Source organism: Olea europaea, chromosome 20 (assembly GCF_002742605.1).
Source record: "Olea europaea var. sylvestris chromosome 20, O_europaea_v1, whole genome shotgun sequence".
Classification (NCBI taxonomy): domain Eukaryota; kingdom Viridiplantae; phylum Streptophyta; class Magnoliopsida; order Lamiales; family Oleaceae; genus Olea; species Olea europaea.
The window spans coordinates 4,293,692-4,304,596 of NC_036256.1; the positions used below are offsets into that span (position 1 = coordinate 4,293,692).

At 32.7% G+C, this 10,905-nt stretch overlaps 1 protein-coding gene across 1 annotated transcript in view; it reads right to left on the reverse strand.

Moving 5' to 3' along the window:
- The window catches only part of LOC111368976 (polyadenylate-binding protein 7-like), a 9,996-nt gene extending 6,676 nt beyond the window's left edge, over positions 1-3,320 (reverse strand). The window contains exons 1-4 of the mRNA XM_022990468.1: positions 3,125-3,320; positions 1,194-1,312; positions 907-1,100; positions 519-778 (exon numbers count right to left, since the gene is read on the reverse strand). Of these exons, the coding sequence (XP_022846236.1) occupies positions 519-778; positions 907-1,100; positions 1,194-1,312; positions 3,125-3,320 (769 nt within the window). The remainder of the gene's footprint in view (positions 1-518; positions 779-906; positions 1,101-1,193; positions 1,313-3,124) is intronic.
- Between the last annotated feature and the right edge of the window lie 7,585 nt (positions 3,321-10,905).

The window sequence follows — 10,905 nt, forward strand, 5'->3', positions numbered from 1 at the left end:
TGTTGGATGAAAGATGGGTTTACTAACTTGGATTGACTAAGGCTTTTAAGAGGACAACACTAATAGGAAGAAGGAAGTGAAAAAAAGGAACTTGTATTTCTCAAATTGAAGACTTTACACACTTTTTGGCTTGTTACAAAATGGAGGACACTACCCCTTTATATAGTGTTTACAAGAAGATTCTAGTCCACACATTTTCTAGAGACACCTAGACCACATATCAAAATATTTTCCTAGAATTCTCTAGATATTCTTTATAAAACTACATATCTTACTTAGATATTTATATAGATTTTTCTAGTAGATATTTATATAGATTTTTCTAGATAATGCTTCTAGAAATGCTATACATGTTGAGCCTTTTAATTGATTTGGGTCTATAAGCAAAATCCTTAAACCCATATTATTTAGTCCAAAAATCAAGTTTACTGCTCAACAGTGATGAGGAAAGAGTTTTGAACATCTAAGTTATCGCAACATGATCATATGATAACCTCCACAGAATTTTGTGACTGTACCAAGTTTTGATCCATGCATGGATTCCACTGCATGTCTGGCATCATCTGGATTCTCAAAGTTGACAAATCCAAATCCTCTTGATGCCCCATTCTTATCTTTTGAGATGACCAAGCTGATAATCTTCCCATATTTAGAGAACTCCTCCTCAAGGACTTCCTCAGTGACACCCGGACCCAAATTCTTCACGTACAGATTTGTGTACTTAGCATCAGGACTGGGTACTGACCGGTCACTCTTTTTTACAAACTTGCTGACGTACCTATGCAAATAAAATGTCATTGTGCTACGGAGTAAGAAAAAATTGTTTGTCCTAAGGAAATGACCACGTGCACCATCAGAAATTTCCGCACACGGGGATGTGTAAGAAGGGAGTGGAATAATACGTACATCTGCTTGCCTCCAACAGTAGATCCATTAAGCTTCTCAATGGCAGCATTTGCAGAAATTTCAGACTCAAACTGGACAAAGCCATATCCTTTGCTCTTCCCATAATCAGAGGTGACAACTTTACAAGACAATACATTACCAAACTTTTGGAACATTTCTTGAAGCTTCACACTATCAATCGAATCACTCAAATTCTGCAGTAAAGGACAAAACCAGTGTAATATCTTACATTAAATAAAGAAATCTCATTGAGAAACATCATCTGTTCATTTGAGAAGCAATTTTACCTTGACAAACACATTCCCAATTCCACTTCTTCTTGCATCTGGATCACGATGTGACCACATAACCCTTATTGCTTTCGCATTCAAGGTAGAATGATTTTTCACCTCTATAGCCTGAGCAGCTACAAAAAAAATAATAAATAAACAAATATAAATAAAGAGAAAGAATTGTAACAATATCTATACATAAAAAATGGCCAAAATAGAGGGACAAAGCCACCCAATCTAAAATCTAATCAAAATATAACCGACAGAATAGGCAAAAATAATAAATAAATCAATATCTGAAACATCATTTTCCGACAATGTCAACTATTAAATCACACCAACTCACTACTGAGTTACATTTGCAAGCAAAACATACATGAAAGTGTATTCTAAATTATCAACTTCAATGAAAAACAAATCAGATAAACTAACAGTAGTTAATCCTGCAAATCACTTGTACACACAGTGAATGCTTACTAAAGGTTATGCATAAATCACCGGATGTTTTGACAGTTAAAGAATAGAACAGGGATTCTCTCCTCAAATAAAAATCAACAAATCAGTGCAAGGGGTGAATCCAGGGGTCGAGTTTAACTAGGGCGGACAGCGAGCATTGAAATCTTATTATCGACGGCCAACATCCGTGATAACAGGATTGTTTATTAATTTTTAATTTAATAACATTCAAAAAATTGTACGGATTAGAACTAGAAGAACTATATACACCACTAGAATTAGGTACAAACTTTCATTTTGGATGAAAAATCGTTCCATAATCTGCACAATGCTCTAATTTATTTTTCAATTAAATAGGCAATATATATTAACAAAATGTCAATATTCAGTTTACAATTAAAGTTAATTAAACAAGTATTATTATATTAACAAATGATATTTTTTATGTGCTTATATCAATTTTATATACTTGTATGATTTCACTCGTTCGCAATTCGATTTTTTGTGAACGAAAAGTAGAATGTTTTATTAATTAAATAAGTTTTGTTAAAAGATTTCTTATGACACTAAGGCCAATTTTCCTATAAATTCATCCACTATAAATTGACTAAACTCTCAAATCAATTGATTAGAGGGGGGGGGGGGGGGGAGAAAAAAAAAATCAAGAAAGGGGACAAAGCATTGGTTAAAATGTTTCTACATGCAATAACCAATAAAATTGAATATATATTATTTTGTTACATTATGTTTTAAAAGTCCGTAAGTGTCATAATGATAAAGTGATCAATATAAGGAAGATAGCAAGTTCGAATCACCTTCCTTGCATTTCTTTTGGTAAAAATTGTTGAATTACAAAAATTATAAAACATATTGTTTTTGAAGAGTTTCAAACACATAACATCCAATTTAATAGTGAAGGGGTTTACTAGCTGATCTACTAGATATATTTGTTATTAATATGAACTATCAAATATATAATTCAAAATTTCTATCTATTATCAGCAAAAAAAAAAAAAAAAAACAGAAGAAAAAATCTCCCTTGGGAATCGAGCTAGGGCGGCCATCTAAATCTGCCCCTTGTGCAACTCTTTTCTCTTTTTCCATTTTTCTTTCTTTTTAGATTAGTTGGCCAATAAATCAGATTAACTGAACCATAAATCATGAACGGAATTCCAAAATCTTATACGTGCAAGTACACCTGAAATAACAACATGCATCAATGTGCATAAACGTACGACTTTTCAAATATTTATTTCTCAATCAGAATAGTTAGTTTTTTCTTTGTTTCTGGGAGAGTGATCAAAATCACTGGTTCATATCTGATGGCCTTTAGAACAAAATCAAAATTCTAATCAGCAAACCAATCACAAAAATTCGCATTCCAATCCACTTCCAAGAGAACAAAACACGCATACACGCACAACATACACACATAGGTATGTTACATACATCCGTGAGGATTAAAGTGAATGTATGGTGATAAACAGTACCGTCTTGTGGAGAGATAAAGTTGACGTAGCCATAACCGAGAGAGCGGCCGGTGGAGGAATCACGGCAGACACGTACAGACGCGAGGCTCTTGAACTCCGAGAAGACATCAAAAAGCTGTGCATCCGTCACATCCTGGTGCAGGTCCCCTACGTAAAGTGACGCCCGCGGCGACGTTACCATCGTTGCCATCGCCATTTCTCCTCAAAACAATAAATATACAAAATCCTCTATCTTACAGAGAAGGTGCTACAATTGGACAGAGTGAGAGAGTATAATGGGAAGGAAATTTCAGAACAGTGAGGATTTGCATTGTCGCGGAAGTTTTTATGGCGTTTCCTAATGCTGGGTGGAATCTTAATCGAAGACATTGAGATTTTAATGAATTTTCAATGAGATTTTGATGAAATCTCAATGCCTTCAATTGAGATTTTGGTGAATTTTCATTAAATTCATTAAAAAATCTAGATTTCTTCAATTGAAATTTTAATAGATTTTAAAATTCATTAAAATTTAGGCGTCCTCAATAACTCATGAATTTATATGAATTTTATCAATAGAGAGATTTATAACATTTGGATGGATTTCAAGTTTAAAATTATAAATAACAAACTCCTTTCAAATTTCACCATTTTTAAGAATTTCACAAAAATCTATTCAAATCCATGAATTTCATTAAAATTTATAATCTTTTACAATCCATTAAAATCTAAGTTGAGGAGACACACTACCTTTTTTTAATAAATGCGCCATATTTTAATATTTACTCATTGTTACATTTAGATCTTTAACTTTTTTTTTTTAATTGCATTCTTGTCTCAATCTTTCATTAATTAGTACATCCTGATGACATATTCTATCTAAATATTTTGTTAGGAAAGTGTAAAAAACTTATTTTTCCCTTGTATTTTTAAATGAGCAAAAAATATATAAAAACATGATTAAATATTCTACTCTTGTTTTAACGCACGTTAACTAAATTTTTGAACGAAAATTATCACTAGAGACAAGATGTGCTAATTAATATAATGTTGAAGATAAGAATGCAATGAAAAAAATTTAAAAACATAATTGTAACAGTGGATAAAAGTTAGGAACCTTTAATTTAATTAAATGTATGAATTAATAAAATATTATGGTGTGAATATAACAATCCTTTTGAAAAATTTGGTATAATTTTATGAATAACCCCATTATAATTTGGTAGTTGGACTGGATAGTAATTAATTAGCATTCAAGAATATAGATGTGTATTATAAATTTATCATTTATTATTTCTTGCCAATGATGTATAAGTAAAGAATAATATTATTTGCAGTCGCTCAATACCGTAGTAGCTTACGTGGTCACATACATGTGACGGTTAGTGATTTGATGCATAATACAATAAAAAAAACTATCACATTAATGCATCAAATCACTAACCGCCGTATGTATGCCACATTGGACGATTATAGCAGTGAGCAACTGCAAATAGTATTAAGGATAAACCTACTAGTTAAATCAACCAACTGAAAAGGCAGGTTCACAAAACCACAAAACAGCAACTAAAATGCAGAAAGTAAAATGCTAAGAACACGAAATTGTTCACCCAGTTCAACACTAAAGGCCTAATCTGGAGGGCTTAGCTACCAGTCCAATCCACTAGTGCACCAAAAAACACCTTCCAAAGAGAAATGTTTACAAATGGAACCAAATATCGGACTCTTAATCGGTTCTATTCACAAATTGAAAAGCCTTAAACCCTATTGTATAAATCACTCGAATAGGAACCAATCAGAACAGCTAAATATAGACTCGAGTTTCTATTACAATATGTTAAAAAGGATTCACAGATGTATTCAAGATCAACCACTCAATCTATGGAAGAAAATAGAAGAATAGAATAAGAGAGTAAAAATCAAGATCCCCCTTAATTTTCTTATATTTGGAAATTTAAACTGAAGAATACCAAGACTCTAAACCACATGTGAAATAAGGCTCAAAATAGATCATAGCCATAGGATTTGATCAATGGTTCGCAATGAAGGAGAGAAAGTACAATCCATGCAACAACAAATAAACCAATTGGAAATTGCCATGTGTTGCTCATTTTGGAAACACGTTTTTATCTTTCGATCTTCACCTTGGTTCTAAAATACAAACTCCCAACAGTATGCTTAAATGGTGTACTAATATGTGGAAGGTTCCATCATCATCATCCAAGTACCTGCAGAAGAATTATCCATTATCAATATGTAGAATTGATAAACAAGCTTTAAACTTACTAACTAAAAACATTTTAGTTCCTATATATATATATATATATATAAGACTAACTTCACCTAAGGCTAACTTATCTCTTAGAAAATGATACTTTACCTTAAAATGTTTTAACCTCTCACGATAGACAAGATTTTTACTATGTAACAATGTACTTTGACTATCAATGAGAAATAATAGAATCATAATGTAGAAAATTCAATTAGTACAAAATGCCTTTCAACCAAATACATTCTTTCACAGCTTCAAGTATTGCTACATATAGTGTCACAATAGACTATAGTCGAGATTTTCAATTTATACAATTATCTCCTAATGTAAAGAAATAGGTGGTAGTGGAAATTCTGATCTTTGTTACCCATAAGTCAGTGTTTACATATCCTTTAAGAATCAGTCTATCAAACTTTTTCAATTTACAAACAAAGTCCACTTTCTCCTTCACCTCAAAGCCTAAGGGTTGACTCATATAGATATACTTTTCCAATTCCCAATGTAGGAAAGCAGTTTGAATATCTAGTAGTTCAAGTTCCTAAATGAATTGAACAACTAATGCTAAAATCAATCTGATTGTTTTATATTTAATGACAAAGAAATTTTTTTCAATATAGCGGGTGTTTGGGAAACATTTTTATGTAAAAATGTATTTTTAAATGGTAAATTGATTGGAAATGTGTGGTTGAAAAATAAAGAAAAGTTTTTGGTTCACATGTAATATTATTTTAATAAAGAATGTGTGGTTGAAAAGAAAAGAGAAAAAATGCATTTTGAAAAAAATGGGTACCAAACGTGGCCATAGTCAATCCCATCTTCCAGTTTGTAGATCCACTTACATTGTACAATTCTTTGACCATTAGACAAATTAACCAAATTCGAAGTCTTATTTTCGATTAAGGATTGCATTTCTTCCTCCACTGCCTTCTTATAGTTAACAGATTTAGGCACATATACAACTTCTTGAAAAAATGAAGGTTCTGAATGTTCAATGCCTTCACCTGAAACAAAGGCAAAATCACTCTAGTTCTTAGACTCATATGTTGAATTTGATATAATTTTCCTTCTTACTCTATCCCTAACCAATTGGTAAGCTTGGATAGGATTCTCTCAATCATCGGACTGTCAGTTTGCAATTCAGTTTCTTCATGAGGTATATCTACCTCATCAATCACGAGTTTATTCTCATTAGATTGAACGAAGTCATGTTTTGCCAACTTTACCTCATTCTATAATTTTTTGTTAGATTCAATTTTCTCAGAATCACCATGTTTGGGTTTTAGACAAGGCATTTCATATCCATTAAATACAACGTCCTTGCTATTAATGATCTTAATACCTAGTACCCTTAAAACCCACAACCCGTAACCTTCAACCCCCTTAGGATAGCCAAACATAACACATTTAGTGGCTCTAGGCTCCAACTTGCCCTCAGTTTGGTGAGTTATGCTCACGTCTAAACACTTTAATATGTGTTAAATTCAATGGCTTTCCAGTAAATAGTTTTTGACGAGTTTTAAACTTGATAAAACTAGATAGAGATCTATTATTCAAATATGTTGCAATGCATACAGCTTCAGCCCAAAACCTCTTAGCAACGCCTTAACTAATCAGCATGCACCAGACCTTATTCATAAGGTCCTATTCATACTTTTTGCAACCCCACATTGTTGGGGTGTGTAATTAACCGTCCTATGTCTCATGATTCCCTTTTGCTTACAAAAGTATCAAATTCCAATTTACAAAACTATATGCAATTATCAATATTCAAAGTTATTAACTTCCAATTGATTATCCACAATTTTAAGCCAAGTTCGGAGTTTATGAAAAGTCTTAGATTTAGACTTTAAAGGGTAAACTCATACTTTTCTAGAGTAATCATTTGCTAAGGACAGAAAGTATTTATTTCCATCGAAAGTGGATGCTTTTCAAGCCCCAATAAATCTGTATGAACATAATCCAAATGTCTCTTCGTTGTATGTGAACCCTTCTCAAAACTTTTCCTATGAGACTTTCCCAACTTACAGATCTGACAAAAGTTTAAAGGTTCAATGAAACCTTTATCAAGTAAATTTTGGTCACTCAAATATGTCGAACATGTATTTCCTATGTGTCCTATTCTTTTGTGCCATAGTTCAGATTTATCAATAATAACACTAAGGAGATTAGCTTCTTGTGAAGCAATTGCATCATCCATTAGGTTGTGAAATCCATTTTTTAGGTCCTTTCATTACAACTACGAAACCTCTCATGACTTTTAGTGTATTATTTTCAGATTTGAAGACGTGACCTTCTCGTTCAAGAATTCCATAAAATATAAGATTTCTTTTTAGATTAGGGACATATCTTACATTTCTTAATTGTCTGATAGTACCATCATGCATCTTGATGGTTGTAAGAGTGATAACTTGACCACCACGAGATTACTTTGGGCTCAGTTAACTCCAAATCAACCAAAACCTCACACGAAACCGCCAAAACTAGTCGAACCAAAGCAAGGCACAAAATTCCAAACTTCGGTTGCTTTATATTGCCCACGAAGAGAGACGAATAGAGATGTTATTATAGACACAAAGGCAGTCACTAAGGCCAAGAGAAAAAGAGAAATCGAAGAGGGACTCAATCATAGTGAAAAAGAGGCATCGATTTTCTTCTCAAAATGGAGGAAGTAACACGCACGGTAAAAAGAATGAGGCACATATATGAGTGTAAATTAGGGTGTGACAATGGAGTCGAAAAGGGCCATAAGCAACTCTGATGAAATTAGGTTGTTACCAATGGCCCAAAATTGGTTTTAGGGTCGAGTTGTATAATTATGAGGAGTTGGTGATTGTTTAGTCAATTGGACAAAGCCGACTAATAATTAAATCTAGTTTACATTATAGTCTGGGAGGTCATTTGACAACAATTTGCCTAATAACCTCCACCTTGATGTCAGAAGACTAGCAAAGAAAATATACCTCCCATTAGTGACACCTCTAAAGGAGAACTGATAAAATTGAAAATCATTTACTAGTACCAATGTTTAGAAGATCCTTGCAATTTCTAAATTTTACCAATGGAAACACCTTTGTGCCCATATCTGAAGTGTTATATTGCATATGGACTTTTTCAAGTTTTACCACCTCTTGTGAGATAAGATCTCTAATAAAGTGTAGTCTAACATTAATGTTCTTGGTGGGTTTGTTAAAAACAAGATTTTTGTATAGATGTATAGAAGACTGGCTATCCGAATATGCTGCTACTACATAATCATTCAAGACACACAGTTCATAAAGTAAATTTCTAAGCCACATAGCCTCTTTAATAGTTTCAGTGGTAATAATATATTCTAACTTTGTCATGGGTAGTGCAACAATGTGTTGTAATTGTGACTTCCAACTAACACAAGAGTTAGATAAAGTAAACACAAAAGTGGAAGACAATTTTCTACCATCATTATCCCCCGCATAGTCCGCATCTACAAAACCTTTCAATTTAACTCTTTCTTTACGAGCACCAAACTTTAGACCTATATCACTAGTACCCTTCAATTACCTTAATAGCCACTTTCTTCTCAATGCTCGGGACCCGGATTAGACATGTACCACTAAGAGTATTAACAGCAAAAGTTAAATCTGGTCTAGTGCAAACCATCAAATATGTAATAGAACCAATCACATTAGAATATGAAATCCTACTCATGTATTCTACTTCATATTCATTACATGGAGCCCGATCTTTAGATAACACAAAATGATTAGTTAAAAGTAACATAACAAGTTTGCAATCATTCATACCAAAAATTTTTAACACCTTTGAAATATAAGGAGACTAATGCAAAAACAATGTAGAATTTGACCTATTTCTTTCAACTTCCATGCCTAAGATTCTCTTAACTTTATTTAGGTCTTTTATGTAAAATTCGTCACTCAACTTTATTTTTATGTTTTTTATCCAGTTAGGTGATGAACCAATTAAAATCATATCATCCACATAAAATTATAAAAACAAATAGTTATTATCAGCATCGTTATGTTGAAAATGCAGGTAGTGATCAAATATACTTTTTTGAAATCCTATAGTCAGTACAAAAGAGTAAAATTTTTTATACCACTGTCTAGACGACTGTTTTAAGCTATATAAAGACCTTTTAAGGAAACACACATGATCACGTTTATCTTTAAAACATTTCAGTTGATTCATAAAGATTTGCTCATCAAATTCACCATGTAAAAATGCAGTTTTTACATCAAGTTTTTCCCGGTCAAAATGTGCAACAAATATAAGTATTACTAATAGCAGTATACTTAACAATTGATGAAAAAATCTCATTATAATCGACACCCTCCTTAAGGATTCAGAAGCACTAGTACCCTCTTTAACTTTAAAGACCCACTTACAATCGACGATAGATTTATTCTTAAGTCTAGGTACTAGCTCCCAAGTTTAATTCTATTCTAAAGGAACTCATCTCATCTCTCATTGCTTTAAACCACTTTTCAGATTGTTTACTCTTTATCGCTTTTTCAAAGGTTTTGGACTCTCTATCAACCAGCTCCTCATAACTAGCGTGAGCAAGGCTAGCTCAGATTTATATTCGAATCTCCTAGGCTCTTTCATTTGCCTTCTCTCTCTATCCCTAACTAAATTGTAGTTTGCTAAGGGGTTTTCTTCCTCAGGATGTTCCTCTATTACTACTTCATCTCTATTTTCCACCTCAGGTTCCTGAACCTGAGTCTCTGACTCATTTGGAGTAGCAAGGATAGATGTGCTAAGTTTTCCTAACTCTACTTTAAACCGGTTTCTATCTTCACCTTGTTCTGTTTCGCTCACAAGTTCAAATTCACTCTTAAGACAGGGCATTTCACCCTCGCTAGACGTGTCATCTCCACTCACAATGGTTTTAACCTCCTTTTGGCTTCTATCCCATAACCTATAACTCTTAGTACCCTCAGCATACCCTAGAAAAACACAATTTCTAGCTTTCCTTCACTCTGATGAGAAAAAGCAGCACAACAAAAAGTTCTAAATGTAGAATAATAACTTAGTTTATCATAACATTTTCAATGAGGAATATCACCATTCAATGCAGCAGATCGAGTCAAATTAATCGAATAATAAGCAGTAATAACAACTTCACCCCAAAATGACTTTGGGACACCAGGCTTGCAACACACTTTATCAAGTATAGTTCTGTTTATTCTTTTCGCTACCCCATTTTTCTGGGGATTGTAAGAAACTATCTTATACCTTTTATTTCATTTTCTTTGTACATATTTTTAAATTCAGTATTACAAAACTCTAGGCCATTATCTGTTCTAAAAAACTTAATCATTTTGCTAGTTTGGTTTTCTACTTGTCTTTTCCAATTTTTAAAATTATGGAAAGTGTTAGATTTATCATTTAAAAGATAAACACACACCTTTCTCGTCTAATCATTAATAATATACAATATTTCTTCTTGAGGTGGGATTACTAGTAGGACCCCACAAATCTGAATGCACATATTCAAGCATGCATTTAGTTTTATGAACACTTGTGGAGAAAT